Raw genomic sequence first — 20787 nt, forward strand, 5'->3', positions numbered from 1 at the left:
TGTCCTCCAAGCAGGTTACATGCATGGCAGATAGCGTTATTTCTCTATAAGCCTGCAGTTCCTGAAGTCTCTCTCTCACTTCCAGGTTAAATGGGCTGTTCTGAACAGTATTTCCTTCCCATCTATATAGATCCCCATTGGAGTACTTTTTTTCATTTTGTATGGTAATTGTTTGGAGCCCCATGGCTGCCTATGTTTGCATCCCGCATGGGTGCCAATGAATAAATGAACAAACAAACATCAATAAGTGAAAAAGAGGAAGCCTCCCAAAAGTGGATTAAGACTATCCCATGATGTTTAAAAAAAAACACACACCTTTTTTTAATCTAGAGTTTTAAAAACACAATTCCTACATGGATTATTTTGAGCTGACTGCATTTGATTTGGAATTCCATATTTAACCCAGAGATTATTTTTGCTGAGTACAGACATCTTTGTTTACCCGGCCAGAAAGAAGCCACTGCCTACTTGGTATAATTTGAAAGGTGCTGAGGGTCGCCAAGCCACCTCTGTCTCAAACTGGCCTAGGTACCTGTATTCTGCCAATAGAGTTGCCACTTTAGATGTTGGCAGGATGTCCAGAAAAACCTGTTCAAACCTCTGGCAGGGATAATGTGTACACATTTCCATGTCCTCTCAGATTTATCAAAAACAGGTAAATCTCGATTAGCAGGAGAAGGCGGGCCAGGCCCACAAAGGACCCATTCTTCCTTTTTTTCTATTTTCAGGATTCATTCTCTTTGCTTCTCCTGTCTTGTGGTTCTCTTCCTTAGCAAAAAGAGGCTAACTGAAGTCATAGATGCTGCTTTTCATGCTAAACCTCTATCATTTATTTCCCTTACATGGCTGATAAATTCATGTTGATGCTTGCAATCAAAACTCCTTCACTTAATCTTGAATCGTGGCTACCTGTGGGTATTTGCTGACTAGCCACTGCAGGTTAGGCTGTGGGAAAAGGAAGAAAAGGACCAGAAGTGGTGCTCTGAGAATAATGATGGGAATGCTTTCAGAACTACAGTTAAGGGTCAAATTCATCAAATAAATACGTTTCAAAGAAAAAAAAATGTGTACACTCACTTTAGCCCAAGCTAAATAATTCTTAATCCAGAATCTAACTTATCTGGATGTTTAGTCTGCTAATGTGTGTCTCTGTAGTAATGGTTCAGGGAGGGCATTTTGGTTTCACATTATTCTATTACTACTTGCCCTTCCCCCATTTATTTGTGGTTTTCCCTCTCAGTCATTCCTTCTTCAGTTCTTCTAGGTGCTGTTTGGATCCGTATAATTATGCCAATGGTCTCATATATGTATGAAGTGATTACCAAATACCGCCTACTTTTTGCCAGAGTCGGTTTTTGCTCCTGTAAAAACAAACTGTAAGTCTATAATCAGCAACTTCAGAGAAGATAACTTAGCACTTTGATCTGTTTCTCTCTACAGGTAAACAAAATAAAAACTCCTAAACAAATAGATGAGCTGATCGAAATTGAGAGTGACACAGGAACATGGTATAGGAGGTGTTTTGTTCGGATCCGCACTGAGCTATACGGAGTAAGTAACAAGCCCCATGAAGACCTGCATGTCACTTTATTGCATTTGAGGTTAGTCAGAAGAGGGGTTTGCTGGACCTGCCCTACGAGCGAGGTTCTTTCCTCCTGCCCCTGACACCTGACTCCTGGACCACAGCCAGGTCATTGGATCCCTCTCGACCAGCGTTTAGCCAATACATTCCATCTGGGGAAGATGCAAAGATGGAAAGGGAAAGTGTTAGTTAGGCCAGGAGTCTTGGCAGTGGCAGGGTACCTTCAAGTCTTGAGTCGCTTTGTCCATTGGCATCCAGGAAGCTGAAGAATGAAAATTCCAATTACCTTTAGCTTTTACATTTTAAGGTGAAATGAATTCAACCCAATGACAACTCAGCTTTTTTTATAATTTGGTGGAAGGGGTTGGGGAGTGGGGTTGACTAAGTAACTGCATGAGAAAACTAACTCTCTAATATTTCACAGATTTGGTTGACTTTTATGAGATGTTTCAACTACCCAGTCAGGGATAATACAATAAAGCTTACGATTGTTTGGTTCACCCTGTCCTTTGGGTAAGTGATATTTAAATTCTTGGCAAGCAAAATTGTTCAGTGTCCACATTGTAACTCCCAGCCATGCTGCTTTCTTTTCTTATATTGCTTGATGCTGTTAACCTGCTAAGGAAGAAATTTTTTTTCAGCTTAGGTTTGCTGAGATTTGTGGTTGTTATAAACCAGTTATTTTATTTGTTTTGTCATAAAGCCAAGGTAGCAAAACCAATTGTATCTGCAAAATCCAGTAAGGCCCTGGATGATTTGCCCCATGACTTCTCTGTCGTGTCCTCCTTTGCCCAGTCCCAGCCATACCAGCCTCTCTGCTCTTCTTCGAACATTCTAGAACAGTTCCCATCTCGGGCCTTTGCAGTGTTCCTCTGCCTGAGTTGCTTTCCCCTCCAGACATCTGCCCAGTTCATTTCTTTACCCTCTTCAACTCTTTCCTATATGTTACCTTCTCAGTGATGTCATCCCCTCTTTTAAAAAAATATCAGCCCCTCCACACTCCCTATCCCCTTCTCAGCTCTACTTTACCCCACAGCACTTTCTACCTTCTAATATGCAAAATGCTCCTTTATTCTGTATAAAGAGTAAAGTTCTGGCTTCCCTCTCTGGAAGTTCCATGAGAACAGGAATTTTTAACTGCCTTGTTCAAAGCTGAGTGTGGTGCCATGCGCCTATATTCCAAGCTATTCTGGAAGCTGAGGTGAAGGATTGCTTGAGCCCAGGAGTTGGAGGCTTACGTGTGTTATAATCACACCTGTGAATAGCCACTGCCCTCTAGCCTGGACAACATACCAAGACCCCATCTCTAAAACATAATAATAATTTTGTTTATGTCTTATTCACTAATGTATATTCCTGGCACACAATAGCAGCTCAGTAAATAGTTGCTGCCAAATGAATAAAACTGCCATATATGTGTTCTAAGAAAAGAGGAAATAGGGAGAAAATATCAAGATTTTATTTGCTAATCGCTGACATAGTCACTTTAGAATGTGTATGTACAACTCTCTTGTTGCCTAATTTGCTGTTTAGAAAAGAAGTAGATAATACCCTACACTTTCAGGTCAGCAGGATCTCAGTACCTTATAGAGCCTAACATTTATGTTGCAAGTTTCATCTCTTAACATCCCTAAATCAAACCAGGCAAGTGATCAAAGATGACCACTCTTTCTCAGTGCCGGAGGAGGTGGAATACGGAGAAAGAAGGAAGCTGGGGGTCAGGAGACCTAGCAGCCCATTCTGCTGGGTGGTTTGGCTGGCTTGTGACTTGCAGACATTGCTTAGTCTCAGTTCCTCATTTCTAAATTAAGAGGGTTGACTTAGAATATGTAAAGTAAATCCCACCCAAGCTCTAGAAAATCCATTAATCTCTGAAGGAAGGGAAGGCTGAAATTTAACCTATATTAAGTGCTTACTCTGTACCTAAGCAAGGGGTTAAGGACAAAGAAGACAAAGATAAGCAAGAAGGAAGTCCTGCTGTCAAGGTGTAAAGAGTAATCATCATTATCTGGTTTGTTTATTTTGTTTACTAATTCATTATTGATCATATTTTAAGCTTTATGATTTATTTTACTGCTATATCCCTGGAACATTAATAGTGCCTAGTATTTTTTTTTTCTTTTTTTTTTTTTTTTTTGAGACGGAGTCTCGCTCTGTCACCCAGGCTGGAGTGCAGTGGCCGGATCTCAGCTCACTGCAAGCTCCGCCTCCCGGGTTCACGCCATTCTCCCGCCTCAGCCTCCCGAGTAGCTGGGACTACAGGCGCCTGCCACCTAGCCCGGCTAAGTTTTTGTATTTTTTTTTTTAGTAGAGACGGGGTTTCACTGTGTTAGCCAGGATGGTCTCGATCTCCTGACCTCGTGATCCGCCTGTCTCGGCCTCCCAAAGTGCTGGGATTACAGGCTTGAGCCACCGCGCCCGGCCAGTGCCTAGTATTTAGTGCATGTTCAGTAAATGTTTGCTAAATAAATGACAAATTAACCGAAAGCCCTCCAACATCGTTGATAATGGACATTCTAGGGTAATGTGCCCTCCTCATTGTTGCCATTTCAAGGTTTGTATGTGACTAGAGAACAATGCCATAAATGTTTTATCCCTAAGTCATTTCTTCCTCAATAACTACCCTCACACCCCCACAGTCATTACTATGAAGAAAAGGGGTGGAAATCCTGAGGCACAGATGTTTCTGGTATCCTAATGACAATGATGATAAAAACGACTCATACTGTCTTCTGAGCACTTTCTATGTGCTAGATATTTGACATCCCATTTAAACTGAGCAACCACCCAGGAAGGTGGATATTCCCATCATTCCAATAGTAGAGATGGGCAACTGAGGGTTAGATAACTGGCCCAAGTTTAGGCAGCTAGTAAGCAACAAGACCAGTATTCAAACCCAGCCTGTCCTCCTGCAAAGGCTATGGCCATTCCCACTTCTTTCCTTGTGTCCCTTTGTCACTGGGGATAAACTAGAGCAGTGGTTCTCAAACTTGAATGTGCATCCGAAGAATCCCTGGAGGGCTCCCCTGCCAGAGTTTTTAATTAATCAGGTTTCACTGGAACCTGGGTTTGTGGGGGATGATGATCCTGCTGGTCCGGGGACCTTACCTTGGGAGGTACTACTTCAGAGCAGCACTGTGCAATAGAGATATCATGTGAACCACAGATGTTCATTTCAGATTTTCTGGTAGCCATACACAGACACACACACACACACACACACACACACACACACACACACACAAAGTAAAAGGAAATAGATAAAATTAATTTTAATGCTACATTTTGTTTCATTCATTCTCTCTTTCCCTTTTTTTTTTTTTTTAGACGGAGTCTCACTCCGTTGCCAGGCTGGAGTGCATTGGCGCGAACTCAGCTCACTGCAACCTCCGACACCGTGGTTCAAGCGATTCTCTTGCCTCAGCTTCCTGAGAAGCTGGGATTATAGGCATGCACCACCACGCCTGGCTAATTTTTGTATTTTTGGTAGAGGTAGGGTTTCACCATATTGACCAGGCTGGTCTCGATCTCCTGACCTCATGATCCACCTGCCTTGGCCTCCCAAAGTGTTGGGATTACAGGCATGAGACATCGTCATTTCAACCTATGATCAGTATAAAAATTATTAGCAAATATTTTTACATTCTTTTTTCCGTAAGTCTTCAAAATCCTGTGGTATTTTATATTTATAGTATATGTTAGTTTGAACTAGCCACATCTCAACTGCTTGGTAGGCACACGTGGTTGGTGGCTTCTGTATTGAACAGCACAGCAGCATGACACAGCTGTTAGAATAACACATTAGAGGTCAAGAGGCAGAAAGGGGAAATAACTTGGAATCTCTGAGAATAACACGAATGTCCTTTTCACAGCCTCGAACTACCTTGGGAACTGGCACTCTACCCCCAGGATAGCAGTATCACAGCAGTGTAGCAACCAAGAAAGATTCCCCATTAGCAAAAGAGGTCATTCTTTAAGAGCTCTCACCATGCTTGGATCCCAGGAGTTTGTACCACCAGACTAGGAGGGAGAGTTTCTCAGAGCAGCCTGGAATGATGAGAAAGATATTGGGGCCAGGATGCCAGGTGTCTTACTCCATTTCTGCCGCTATAGCAAAATACCACACCAGGTAATTTGTAAATAATAGAAATTTTATGTTTCACAGTCCTGAAGGCTGGAAGTCCAAGATCAAGCTGCTGGCAGATTCAGTGTGTAGTAAGGCACAGTCTCTGCTTCCAAGATGGCAGCTTATCGCTGAGTCCTCAAGAGGGGACAAATACTGTGTCCTCATGTGGTAGAAGGGATGGAAGGGGAAAAGTGAGGGAGGCAGCACCCTCACACCTCTTTTTATAAGGACGTTAATCTCATTCATGAGGTCTCTGCCCTCATAACTTAATCACTTCCTAAAGCCCCCACCTCTAATACTATTATATTGGGGTTTTAGTTCCAACACATGAGTTTTGGGAGGACATATTCAGACCAGGCACCATGTATGAGCATAGGATGGGATGCTTTCTGCATGTCTCTTCCCAAAGGAAGGGTTTAGGGATTACATACCTGGGGTTCTCCAGCTAACCCTAGGCCATCTCTCAAGCTTGATTTTTGCAGATTAATGTTGGGGGAGAGGGACACATGGATTGCTGTATGATGAATTACTCATAATATTATAGGGAGCCAGCCATTCTCCAGGAACTATTACCACTGTGAAAACACCAGAGAGGTGCTCATTGCCTCTGGCATGCTAGCGCCTTTACAAACTCACATTTCTTTGTCTTCACAGGTACTATGGATTATCTGTTTGGTTTCCTGATGTCATTAAACATCTGCAGTCCGACGAATATGCATTGCTAACCAGAAATGTGCAGAGAGATAAATATGCAAATTTCAGTATTAACTTTACAATGGAAAATCAGATTCATACTGGAATGGAATACGACAATGGCAGGTCTAGAAACTTGAAATAATTTAATTTGCTACCTATCCACAAAATCATTTCTTCTTAGCCTTCCCTGCACTGAAACAGGCATCATTTTTTGTTTGTTTGTTTGTTTTAGTTTGTGCATTTAGTCATTTTCATGGTGAATTTCAATACTTCCAAATAGGCTTTAAATAAAAGGTACAAGTGTATCCATTATTTCACTTAAAACTATTTTTTGCAGCTAAGTTGCTTCATATTTATTAAGTAGTGGACTTGACTAGCGTGGAAAGAAAATTTAGAGCAATGTTGGAGAACGACAAAAATAATGGAAGGAAGAGAAGAGTGAAGAGTATGGGAAAATAAGACAGGCTATAGGATTATTTAATTCACAGAAGAAACCTGAAATGTGATTATATGAGTCTTCTATTCCCGAGAAACAGAGCCACTTTTCAGAATTCACTCTTCCCAATATGCTGAATCCAGAATTGAGGTCAAATTGCATCAGGAAGAGTTTCAATTAGAGAATAGGAATCATTCCCTGAAGTAAAGGGCTTTGAAAGATAGAAGGGTCTCCTTTATGGGATCTGAAATATTTCTTGATGACGAGAGGGAACCAACTCAGGGAGGTGGTCCTGGGTCATTCTTTTAGACAGGGAAAAGAGTAGACCAAGTACTTGTTTATATCCAAGTATTTTTGTTGCCTGAACAAATAATTGCCAGTGTAAGTTCATGATAGTTTGCATCATTCTTAGGAAATTGTCCCGATTTCAAAAGTGATAAAAGTAAAACTCTAAAATAATCAAAGTTCCCCAGAGCAAAAAGCAGTTCAGAAAGATGAAAAAGAAATCAGTGGGATGCTTATGATCTGTGTAATGGAAAAGAGGGTTACTAACTAGGAGGTAATTGTTCAAATTAGCAATTCAATGAAGGAACTAATCATAATCCAAGCCAAGTAGGATCACCTTCACTGTCCCACATAAAATACTGACTTGAATCTGCACTTACATTTCACAGAAAGCTTAGTGTCAAGTCCTCTGTGATGCCAGCGTGAAAACTGACTTTCAAAAGTATTGTTACTCCATTAGAAATTTCTAATATCTGTTTGTGTCTCTGACAGTCATATTTTTAGTAATATATGTTAAAGTTCTAAACTGGATATTCAGTCACTGCTTAGAACTTTTTTACATTAACAATATAATGATTACTAATTTTAATAGTATTACAATTTTTGCAAAACACGTATGTTACACATTTATTTTAAAAGATCATAGAAACAATTTTTTTCTCCTTCAGGAAAATTTGAAATACCATTAACAGATTCATTTCTTTAAAAATAGCTTTTTTATTCAGCATCATAAAATGGCAACTCTTTATGTACTAATATGGAATAACCTCCAAGGTAGACTAGAAGGAGATAAAGCAGGTGTACTTTAGAAACAGAATGCTCCTGGAAGAGCACACAAGAAACTGACAACAATGGTTATTCTGGGCAGAGGAACTTGTGGCCTGGGGATGGATGGGTAAAGACTGACTTTTTCTGCATTCAACCTTTCGAATTGTGCACTGTGTGTACTCTCTGAATTATCCATTCAAAAAATAAAACTGATTCATTCCTTTTTCCAAATTCAGTTCCATGACAGAAAAATTGATAACTTTTCAAAGCTATGCCATTATTTAGCCTCTTTTGGTGCATTTAGATGTTTTTACTCTGGGTCTCTGGAGTGGGGATTGAAACAAGATCATTATTATTTTTTCCAGGTAATGTACCATGGACAATGATTTTTTTTTAAGCTGATTGGTCTGTCAGGCCACAGTGCATTGTGAACCAACACATGTAATTGGGTATTAGGGAGAGAATAATTTTGAAAGTACTCAATAGTTAGTAAATTGCTTTTAAATCAACCTACTTACCTAAAAGGATCAGTCCCTTTCTGCCCCTAATAAGAGTGGTATTGACATAATAACTCCTTCCCCAGGAGAACAAGGATTATCCTCTCAGTGACTGGATCAGTCCCTTTCTGCCCCTAATAAGATTGGTATTGACATAATAACTCCTTCCCCAGGAGAACAAGCATTTTCTTCTCAGTGACTGGCTAAGTGTACGTTCATAGTCTCTTAAAAAAGTACCAAGACACATTAATGAATATTTATCTGTGTTTGCTGGGAGTCCTTATCAATGCTGATAAGGCCTGGATCATGGACTCTTCTAAGATGTTATGATCATTATGACTGTTACCGTCTTTACCACATAGAATTCCCCCTTATAACACCCATGAAACCTGAACAGGTTTCATCATTCTTCATGTTTCCAAAAATGAGCAGAGTTCTCATAATTCTGTTTGGTTGAAGGGACTATCTGTTGGCTGTAAGAAGAAAAATTATCCTGGAAATGAGTCTCACCTATGAGTTTCTTCAACCCCAAGTCAGTTATTCTTCATATAAATGAAACAGAATTCTCATGCTGTCTCTTTGGGATAATTGGAGATCCCTACACTAGAATGAAGAAGACTGGATTTTCAGCTAGGGAAAAATAATTTTATTAAAAGATCGGGTAGGAGGTCATCCTTAAGTTAGAGGCATTAACCCCAAATAGAGAATATTCAAATAAAGATATATGTGAAGAGACAATAGGATTAAAACCTAAAGAACAGCCCCAGGTAATCCCCAAAGTATCTTCAGTTGCATACCCCACAAAACTTTTTACCAACATTGCAAAAAGCTAAGGGAAGTTAGGAGTGTCATCTCTTTATTGGTAAGCAGCAAGATAGGCAAAGGTCAGCCTGGATAAGGAAAAGGGGAAAAAGCAGAGAGCTAAGAAAATCCAGAAGTCTGTGTTCTTTATAATTAAGACAGTGGGGCATTCCATCTCTAAAACTGTTTGACTTAGCTTTGAACTTTGATGGACACAGTCATTGATATGAATTTTTCTGTGTGTTGGGCAGATTCATAGGGGTCAAGTTCAAATCTGTAACTTTCAAAGACTCTGTTTTTAAGTCCTGCACCTTTGAGGATGTGACTTCACTCAACACCTACTTCAAGAACTGCACATTTATTGATACTGTTTTTGACAACACAGGTAAGTGTGCTGCTTAGTACTGCCTCTACCTGAGGCCTCGTCAAAGGGCCCACTGTGATAACCCTGTGATGATGTGGACAGAGGCTTATGCGGGAAGTGGATATTAAAGAATAAATGGAACAAGTTATCTAAATCAGGTTGGATCGAAGGTTGGCTTGTATTGTTTGTCTTTGTCAGATTTAGTGCAAATGGAGCTTGCCACAGTTCAAAAGTTGGCAACAACAACAACAACAACAACAAAAATCCTTTGATGAATAAATTTTTAAAGCAAAGACCTAACCTATAGTTTATTTGTTTTGACAATCCTGGGTTCAAAATCTGGTGTTTGTTAAAATGCCTCAACTCTATAGCCAACAGAGATAGACAACAAGTGGCTACACTCAGATATATTTTTAGCCAAATCCATATAACGGGGTATTTTAAACTCCCTGGGGGTGGGGGAAAAGGAAGGCAAACAAGCATTGATTGAACACCTATATACTGTTTTCTACTCTAGGTCATTAGACATACATTATCTCATTTAGTTTTCACAGTAGCTGAGGCTTAGGAAAATTAAGTAATTTGTCCACAGTTACAAAACTAGTAATAACAGATGTTTGAACCCAGATTTATTTGATTTCAAAGCCTGTGCTTTCCACTTTCCCACTCCCAAACATTGGTCTGTGTGTCCTGTAAAATGCATCCAGCATAACAGCCTGGCATTGGAAGGAGCATTAGCATTTGCCCTGTTGCCAGACCTGCCTTCTTAGTGCTCAGACAAGAGTCAGCTCTGCCTAGCTCCAAAGAAGAATGGGGTCAGGTGTCTTTCTGTTTTTTGTTTTTTGAGCAATGCTATCTACCTGTCTTCTAACCCATTAAACCTCAGAAGACCAACATTTTGTCAGATCTTGATCAGCAAGGAAGATAGTTTCGATTCTCACAGCCTTTTAGCAGAAACCACCACCATCTGCAACTCTTGTTGGATGGTTTCAAATTCAAGAAGAGATTAGTAATGAATGCTGGTGACCTTCAGATGAGGCTGACTCTTGTTCCTCGGTAGATTCATGCACATAGACTTTAAATTATAAATTCAGCCTCAGGAAAGACTTGTTCCTTCTTGTGCCTTAGAGTCTCATAAAATGGCAACAATAAGGCTGACTCTTGCACTTTTTTTTCCTTAGAGACAGGGTCTTGCTCTGTCATCCAGCCTGGAGTACAGTGGTGCAATCACAGCTCACTGCAGCCTCAAATAAAAAATTATTATTATTATTATTATTATTATTATTGTAGAGATGGTGTCTCACTATGTTGTCCAAGCTAGTCTTGAACTCCTGCCTCAAGCAACCCTCCTGCCTCAGCCTCCCAAAGCACTGGGATTACAGGCGTGAGGCACCATACCCAGCCCATGCACATTTTGAAACAAATTGTTTTTATAATTGTAGTGTGGACACTATTAGTGCTATAGTGATAGTCTTTATATAGCATGACAATTAGGACAAAGTAATATTGTAAAGGAGTAAGCAAGTAATATAATTAGCAATGGCCAACCATAGGAAACAAGAAGATAGCTGGACCCCTTAATTTAATTTATTCCTTTATTCAACAAAGGTATCTCATCATTCAGCTACTTTATAATGTGAAGACCCAGACTAGATCCTATGCTTTAGCCAGAAGACACAAAAAGTCCAGCCAGCACAGGCCTGAAAGCCCTCAAGGAATTTACAATACTGTGATTCGTCTCTGAATTCTCAATAGGCTTTCTTATACTGGTGCATGCCTGATAAGAACTTAATGAATTCTCTTTGTTGTTGTTTCTACAGATTTTGAGCCATATAAATTCATTGACAGTGAATTTAAAAACTGCTCATTTTTTCACAACAAGACGGGATGTCAGATTACCTTTGATGATGACTATAGTGCCTACTGGATTTATTTTGTCAACTTTCTGGGGACATTGGCAGTATTGCCAGGGAACATCGTGTCTGCTCTGCTGATGGACAGAATTGGGCGCTTAACAATGCTAGGTAGGTACTCAGTTTCATGTCAAATGAAAGAGCTGCCCCTGCAATCCAGAGGGACCCTGTTTCCCCTTACTCCCATCTATTAGGGATTTGCATCCAATGAGGAGAAATCCCTTAGACCTCACATTAGGACTAAATTGTAGTGAAAATTATGTCTAATTACATTTCATTTGAGTGGTTTCCATGAGTTAACAGACTGAAAAGCTAATTATGTGTAAAATGTGTATTTTCCCACTTAAGTAGCTGAGTAAAAGATGATATGCATTTCGTACTTTCTGTGTTGAGAGGCAGTGAGGGCCTTTCATTCAGGTGAACGCACCAGTTCTTGAGCTTTATGGAGCCCATCCTGCAGCTTCCACTTAGAATTCAGTTTTCTTGAACAACTGCAAGGACCCAAGGGTTCTTGCTTTACTAAGATGACGGGAAACATTCCAGCCTTTTGTCTGCATTGTTGGCAGGTGGCTCTATGGTGCTTTCGGGCATCAGCTGTTTCTTCCTTTGGTTTGGCACCAGTGAATCCATGATGATAGGCATGCTGTGTCTGTACAATGGATTGACCATCTCGGCCTGGAACTCTCTTGACGTGGTCACTGTGGAACTGTACCCCACAGACCGGAGGTATGTTGAAATGGGCCTCTAGTAAGAGGCACTCTAAGCCCTGTGAGACCACTGAAAAATTATTTTAAAAGAACGCAAACTGGCTGGGCATGGTGGCTTACGCCTATAATCCCAGTACTTTGGGAGGCCAAGGCGGGTGGATCACCTGTGGTGAGGAGTTCGAGACCAGCCTGGCCAACATGGTGAAGCCTCGTCTCTACTAAAAATACAAAAATTAGCCCAGCGTGGTGCCAGGTGCCTGTAATCCCAGTTACTCAGGAGGCTGAGGCAGGAGAATCACTTGAACCCAGGAGGCGGAGGTTGTGGTGAGCCAAGATCGCACCACTTCACTCCAGCCTGGGCAACAGAGTGAGACTCCATCCCAAAAAAAAAAAAAAAAAAAGACAAACTGTCACTTCCCCAGGAAAGTAAAAATCCAAAAATATCTGGCTTCACAAAGTTGTAGGTTCCACTCATATCTTTTAGAAAAGAAAATATAGGGGAATATATGTACTAGCAGGAATTAATAGGGCAATGAAGCCAGTGAAGGAATTTAAGTGTGTCCTTAACTTAGTTTGTAGGCTAACAACATGAGGAAGCTGTAATGAAGCAGTGAGGATTCGAATTTAATAGCCTATCTTGGCCCACATTTTAAGTGGCTAACCAGTCCTTAGAGGGTCGTTTCCTTAGGTTTGCAGATGTGTCTGCATGAGCTCTGCATTAAGCAACCACAAAGAGGTCTCTAGAACTTATCTCTTGACCTTCCTGGTTTGTTGGAGGAAAGCCCAACACATTTCTAGTTATAAAAAACAATTGTGCTGGGTGTGGTGGCTCATGCATATAATCCCAGCACTTTGGGAGGCCAAGACAGGCAGATCACCTGAGGTCTGGAGTTCGAGACCAGCCTGGCCAACTTGGTGAAAACCTGTCTCCACTAAAAATACAAAAAACTTAGCCAGGCATGGTGGCGGGTGCCTGTAATCCCAGCTACTCAGGAGGCTAAGACACGAGAATCGCTTGAACCTGGGAGGCAGAGGTTGCAGTGAGCCAAGATCGTGCCACTGCACTCCAGCCTGGGCAACAAGAGCGAGAATCCGTCTCAAAAAAAAAAAAAAAAAAAATGTTGCTCCCAATATGGAAACCTAGAGACTCTGTGACTCATATCAGAGAAAGGGCTAGGGCTTTTGGGCATAGCTTCAGCAGCTTGAATAGCTAAATTAAAATAAAAGAAGCTCTGCTTTACCATTTGACATGAGCTAAGACGAATGGCCTTTGCCTTCATGTACCACTCCTGTGCTCTGTTGCCAAAGAAGTCCTCTGTGTCAGAGGGTGGAGTCAGTATTATCTGGACTTTGAAATGTAGGAGAGTTTTTCCTAGAACTATGCCAAAACATTTGGGATATCAGTTTGCAACTGATCTTGAGTGCTTCCTCTGGGCTCCTTCCCTTTTTTTACTGACCCCAAAGAGGTACATTCTCTGTGTGTCCCGTCCTGATTCTAACTTATATTTCTTCTTCAACAACATCTATTACTGAGCTTGCAGAACCCTATAGGTACCCTTCCATCCATCTCTCTGCAGAACATCTGACTCTCAACCCTGGATATCTGCGTATCAAATATTCTAGTTCAGACCCTCAGTGACCCACCTATTAAATATTTAGGCTCTGAAAGGAACCATACAATCTTTGTACGGCATCGCCTTCATTCATTCAACAAATGTTAATTCTCTGTCTTTGTGAACGAGGTCCTGAGGTGGATGCCAGGGCTGGTGCTGCCAAAAGCAAGATTAAGACTCTGCAGCTTTCATTGAGCTTTCTTTCATCAACCTCTCATTCTGCAAACAGGGCTTAGATGTGGATTACACTATACATTTAAAATGAACCCCTCAATTGCTTGAGCCCAGGAGGTAGAGGCTGCAGTGAGCCATGATTGTGCCACTGCACTCCAGCCTGGGTAGCAGAGAGAACCTGTCTCAAACAATAAATAATAAAATAGAATAACCCCCTCAATGTTAAAGCAAGGCTAGGTTATAACCTCCTTCCTTTTTCTTGTATACTGTAAGAGTGTGATACTGTTTTAGGTGAATCAGCTGCTTATCCCTCTGTCATAAGGAATAGAAGGATGAATATTCACCTAGTATAGAAATTTGGCTTAAAAAAAAAACTCTCATAAATTGAAATTGGTCAGGTCCTTCCTGTGAGAAGCACAGACCTACTGTGTTTCTGTTGTCAGAAAGGTTAAATATCAATTGAAATAAAAACAAATTCAGGTCCTCCATGAAGCAGATGCCAGGTTGGGATTAAACATGCAAAAATGTTATTAGAGGAAATGACTGTGTGAGAGAAGATGGAGAGGGAGGGAGTGAAGTATGGGAGAGCTGCAATGCAACTCTAAGCCTGAGTGAAGGAGGGAGGAAGGAGCATTTGGGTGGAACCTCCCAGACTATCCAGTAATCTATGGAAGGTTTGGCAAGGCTGTTGGAGACCCAGGGGTCATGACAACATCAGCCTCAGAGGAGTCCCTTGTGACCCAGGAAGCAGCCTGCAGTAAAGTCCTGTCACGTCCAGTCATTGTCTGGGAGCGGCATGTGGGAGAACACCTCTGTGCACACCAGCACGATAACGCGAAGGTCTGCCAGGTGCATTCTCACTGCGGCCACGCTGTTGCTGGCAGACATTCTCCAGCACTTAAGCAGATGTCATCAGATAATCACAGGAAGTCATTTCCTTTGGTGATCTAGAAGATGACTTGTGCTCTAGAGCAGCGTGGCCATGGCCATGGTAAACTCGCTAGTATGAGCTAATTAGTGGGTATCTGAACATATTTCAGGCTAAAACCTCTTCCACCTTTTCCATGTTTCTCTGGGTTGCATTAGGAGGTCTCCACTGATCTCTAGCTTAGCTGCTAGAGGAAAATCCCAACCAGTTTGTGTTGAGATACTCTATAGCCTCATCTCCCCATGGAGGCAGGATAGAATACAAGAATACAGGAATAGGACATAAAAATTCTGGCTAGAAGCTGTGCTTTACTTCATTCTTTTGTGTTGCTCTAAGAAAGTACCTGAGACTAAGTAGTTTATAAAGAAGAGAAATTCATTTTCTCACAGTTCCGGAGACTGGCAAGTTCAAGATCAAGGCAGGTTTGGTGTCGGGTGAGAGCTACTCTCTGCTTCCAGATGTTGCTGAGTCCTTCAGAGGGGATGAACACTGTGTCCTCACATGGTGGAAGGCAGAAGGGCAAGAAGGGCCAAACACTGTGTGAAGCCTCTTTTATAAGGGCCTTAATCCCATTCACCAGGGAGAAGCCATCATGATCTAATCACCTCCTAAAGGACCCCCTCTCTTAATACTGTTGCAATGGGGAATTAAGTTTCAACTTGAATTTTGGAGGTGTGCAAACATTCAAACCATAGCAGAACTGTAATTTTCATCATAGAATGTTAGCACTGCCAACTTCCTGCCCAGTTTCTAGAATCTGGCCTTAATGATCAGAATGGAACAATCAATGAGTCCAGGCCCCTTTTGAGCCATTGAACGACTAACTCCTGCCAAAATGCCAGTCAAAATTATCTTTGGGCAACATAATTTAAGGTATATTCTAAGTGCTATGAAAGTTATAACACTTGCAAGCCATGTTTATCAACCACATTACAGACTTAAACCTCTAATATTATACCTTTGATTTTTCTAGGGATTTGTATTGGTTTGTTCTTGCATTCCTATAAAGAAATACCCAAGACGGGGCAATTTATAGGAAAAGAGGTTTAATTGGCTCATGGTTCTGCAGACTGTACAGGAAGCATAGGAAGCGTAGTGGCATCTGCTTCTGGGGAGGCCTCAGGAAGCCTCCAATCAGGCAGAATGTAAAGGAGGAGCAGGCACATCACTCATAGAGAGCAGGAGCAAGAGAGCTCGAGGGGAGGTGCCACACACTTTCAAACAACCATATCTCACAGGAACTCACTCACCATTGCAAGGACAGTACCAAGGGCATAGTGCTAAACCGTTCATGAGAAATCTGCCCCCATAATTCAATCATCTCCCACCAGGCCCCACCTCTGACATTGGGGATTACATTCCAACATGAGATTTGGGTGGGGCACACATTCAATCTCTATTAGGATTACATTTGCATCTACTATGAGAACACTAATGAGGACATTGTTCATTATAGGACACATCTTCTTCTACTCAGAGTCCACCATGAAGACTGAACATCTCAGGGGTGGGTTCTAGGAATCATTTTATATTCCTCCACCCACGCTTTGAGAAGCTGTTATGTGTCCCCACTTCATATGATAAAAATTGTGTAATTCTTCACATTTCCTTCTCTGTTGTGCAATCAGGAAGCAGAGAGCCTGTGCCTCTGCTAAATCTGCATGATCCAGATACTTGTTGCACTCTTCCTTATCTTGATTTGTCCCCTCTTATGCCCATTTTATTAATTTTCTGTCTTTTATAAGTTATCCTACCTAGATCGTTTGCTAAAGAGGCAGGAAATTTTGGAATTAAACCTAGATGTACTTATTGAATAGCACTTTTCTGTGCCAAAAAAAATGAAACAACCATTTTTCCATTCTGTAAATGCCATCAACATCCTCCCTTCTTCAAAACCTCAGTATCAAAAATGAGCATAACAATTGCAGTCTTAAACAGATGCATGGTGACATTCTAGCTTTTTCCCCAGATTAAAGAGCACTTGCACAATGATTGGGACATGATGATTTAAGGGGCATAAAAAGAGATGGAAGGAGGATGGAACATTCCAACCCTCTGGACATATGGTTGGTTTTTCTGGAGACCAGCCCAGTCCAGAAGCTATCTAGGATCCCCTCAGCCAAGAGTCATCTCATTCACCTACAAAAGACACTCTTTTGGTGGAGTAGGGTTTGAAGGATGGGGTCTCCCTCTGTTGCCCAGAGCTACAATCTGTCACCAGAGCTGGAATGCAGTAACTCAATCATAGCTCACTACAGCCTCATACTCCTGGGCTCAAGCAATCCTCCCACATCAGCTTCCAAAGTAGCTGGGACTACAGATGTGCACCACCATGCCAGGCTAATTTTTTTTTAATTTTTTTTATTTTAAGAGATGGAGTCTCACTGTGTTGCCCAGGCTGGTTTCAAATTCCTGGCCTCAAGCAATTTTTCTGCCTCAGCCTCTGGAGTAGCTGGTATTATAGATATGACCCCTTGTGCCAGGCTCCAAAAGATGCTTTTATCCAAGGGTTTTAGGAGCTCTATGCTGGGAACTGGGGATGAAGACCAAATATTTATTCTTTACTTACAACATACATTTAAGGCTGGAGATTATTACTAAAGTGCAATTTATTATTCAGTGGATTTAGCTACGCAAAAGATGGGAAACTGTACCCCTGGACAGCAAATCAAAAACAAATCTACATTCCCTAAAACCTTAGCTGCTAGTTATAAGCATGACCTCAAAACCTGAAGCCATCAGGGAGAAGGTTAAAATAATTCTCTGGGTAAAACAAAATGTAAATTCTATACAGCAAAAAATGTCATAGGCACATATAAATGACAAATTGAGGGCAGGAGGGGGTTGAAACAGAAATGAATTAATAACCTGAATATATAAATTGGAAATTCATAAAGAAATGTCAGCAAACACTTAGCATATAAAAATGCTCAGCTTCACTAACAGTAAAAATTAATTACAAATTAAAGCAATGATGACATTTAGCTTTCTCCTATTATTCAGAGAAGCCAATATTTAAAAGATAGATAAGATCCATTGTTCTCCGGGGCAAGTGAGGGGTTACTGCTGAGTCTGTTGTGGGAATTCTAAAAACAGATACCACATTTGTAGAGGGGGATCTACAGTCTTAAGTATTTTTTTCCCAATAGGTATAAACTATTGATTCCTCTGGTTGCTTTTCAGATTTTTTCTTTGCCTGACATGGATTTCTTTGGGTTTACTATGTTTGGGGTTTGCTCAGCTTCTTGAATCTGTAGGTTTACAGTTTTTGCCAAATTTATGAGGTTTTCAGCCATTATTTATTTTGTCAAAAGACAATATTACAACAAATTTAGTGTAAAGATCTAGTTGACTTTTATCTGCTATTCTACAAGCAGACAATACCTCACTCTATAAAATGGGATGAGTGCTCTAGTGAGCTGAGCAGAGAAAGTTGGCTTCATAGGCAGAAAAGGGCTAAAGAGAGCAGATACAGAGAACAAAAAGCAGATAGTCCTTTCAAAGTCCCTTTCTGTAAAGGGCTAAAACAGAGGGGACTTCCTTATTATGCTCATTCGGGTTGACCGGAATCAACTGTTTTTTGGAAAACTGGCTCTTTTCAAAGTTCAATTTGATTAGGTGGCACTTAGCACAAGTGACTCCATTCTGCTTAGCTCTGGTCTGCAGTGGCCTAGTGCAGGAGACTAGCCCAAAACAATGACCTCCCCTAAACTTTAACTATTTGAATACTTTTTCAGCGCTGCCCTTTTTCTCTTCTGCCTGAACTCCAGTAACGTAAATATTAGATCTTTTGTTATCATTCCACAGGTCCCTGATTTAGTCTGTTTTCTCTGTTCTTCACTTTAGATGGTTTCCATTGTTCTGTCTTCCGGTTCACTGGTTCTTTCCTGTCTTCTCCATTCTGCTGTTGATCCCAACCACTAAGCTTTTTATTTTGGTTATCATATTTCTCAGTTCTAGAATTGTCATTTAGTTCTTCTTTATTTCTTCTTCTTTGTTAGGGCTTTCTATTTTTTCTATTTTTTTCGTGATGCTTTCTAAATTTCATGTGTTTCAAGTGTGTTCATAGTTGCTCATTGAAGCCCTGTTATGGCTGCTTTAAAATATTCATCAGATAATTCTAACATCTCTCTCATATCAGTGTTGCCATCTATTGATTGTCTTTTTTCATTCTGTTTGAAATCTTCCTGTTTATTTGTATGACAAGTGATTTCTGATTGGAAGCAGTCATTTTCATATTATGTTATGAGAATTTGGATCTTATTTAAGCCTTTTGCTGGAGTTGGCTTTCTCTGACTCCTCTCTGGCAAGAGAAGGGGAGGCATTGCCTTATTATTACCAGGTGGAGGTAGAAGTCCAGGTACTCCACTTAAACTCCAGTGACATCCAAGAGTGGGCATTCTCATTACTGCTGGGAGGGTTGGGAGTCCATACTCCCTTCCTGATCATGGATACCATGGGAGGGAGGGAAGGAGGAGCTCATTACCACCCAGCAGGGATGAAAGTCCCAGCTCCTTACTTACCCTTCTCTGATACCACCCCAATGGTAGTGTTCACAGGTCTTGTTAGGTTCACGAGGGTGGAAGTCTAGGCTACCACCAGACCTTTGCTGATGTAGCTGGCAGTTGAGCTACAATTTTTTTCCTGGTGTTTGGTCTGAGAAGAGAGGTTACTATCTAAAAGTTTTCTATCTTGCTAGACTGCCCTTTTCCTGGTCCTTGGGCTAGAGAGAGCAGGCTTTGGTTGGGGCTTTTCTTTGTCTGTGCCTATTGGCATTTCTGGGTTGCCAACTCGTTCAGTTCCAAGTCTGAAATCTATGGAGCAGAAAGCAAACGCAGAGAACTCCCCATCCCCAAGCTTCCTAGCAGTTCTACCTTTTTTCTCTTTCAGTCTTGTTCTGTTTGTTTTATACATAGTGTTCAGGATATTTTGTTGTACTTATCAAGAAGAATAAGAAAAGTATATCTATTCCATCTCAATGTGAATTTTAATACCGTTCATTTATTTACTCAGCAACTATTTTTTTGAGCACCTATGATACAACCATGAGTAAATCAGTTGTGGTCTTTATTCTCATAAGCACAAGTAAACTTCAGTTATAATATAGTGTGGTCAGGGTTATTATGTGGGAAGTGCATGATGCTCAGAGCACCAGAGAGGGTTTCTTGAAAGAAGTAACGTTTAATTGAGAACTGGTAGGTGATAGCCAGTCAAAAAGGTGGAAAGAACATTTCAGTTAGAGCAAATACCAGCTAACAAGCTCTGGAAGTAAAAGAGTTACTCAGAGAACAAGTCATGAAGACTCTTTCACATTGCCTTATTGTGTGGGGATGGGGAGATTTTGAACTTTATGAGAAGGACAAGATCATTCTTACCCTTTAGAGAGCTCCCTCTAATGGCCAGAAAGAAGGCAGGGAGGCTGGTTAAGACACTTAAGATGGTGCTGTGGACTAGAAAAATGTAGGTTGGAAAGGGGAGAAGTCAACACACAACATGTTCACAGATATTTATGGATAGATTCAACAAAGCTTGGTGCTTGATTAGAAGTTAGGGGGAAGAAAAGAGGTTGTCAAAGATAATTCCAGTTTCTGCATGTGCAGTTGAGTGAATGCAGATGCCCTTGTTTATGTTTTTTAATTTTAAAAACCACCTGCAGGAGCATGATGGCATTTTGAGGCTGGGACACAGGAGGGACAGTGGGTCAAGAAGGTAATAAGTTCCATTTTGGACATGTTGAGTTTTTACATCAACCTGGAGCTGTCCGATCAGCATTTGAATATTTTTTCTTGGATGCCAGAAAGATACCTGAGCTGGGGATAGAGAGGTCATTCACTAATTCATTCAAAAAAATGTTTATGGAATGCATATCATGTGCCAGGAACTATTCTAGTCATTGG

At 40.9% G+C, this 20787-nt stretch overlaps 1 protein-coding gene across 1 annotated transcript in view; it reads left to right on the top strand.

The window, feature by feature from the left end:
* Positions 1–20787, top strand: part of SV2C (synaptic vesicle glycoprotein 2C) — a 243868-nt gene that overhangs the window by 203968 nt on the left and 19113 nt on the right. The window contains exons 7-12 of the mRNA XM_005557197.5: positions 1441–1551; positions 2007–2095; positions 6363–6527; positions 9443–9576; positions 11376–11579; positions 12035–12194. Coding sequence (XP_005557254.2) covers positions 1441–1551; positions 2007–2095; positions 6363–6527; positions 9443–9576; positions 11376–11579; positions 12035–12194 — 863 coding nt within the window. The remainder of the gene's footprint in view (positions 1–1440; positions 1552–2006; positions 2096–6362; positions 6528–9442; positions 9577–11375; positions 11580–12034; positions 12195–20787) is intronic.

The sequence above is a fragment of the Macaca fascicularis genome, chromosome 6 (assembly GCF_037993035.2).
Source record: "Macaca fascicularis isolate 582-1 chromosome 6, T2T-MFA8v1.1".
NCBI lineage: Eukaryota > Metazoa > Chordata > Mammalia > Primates > Cercopithecidae > Macaca > Macaca fascicularis.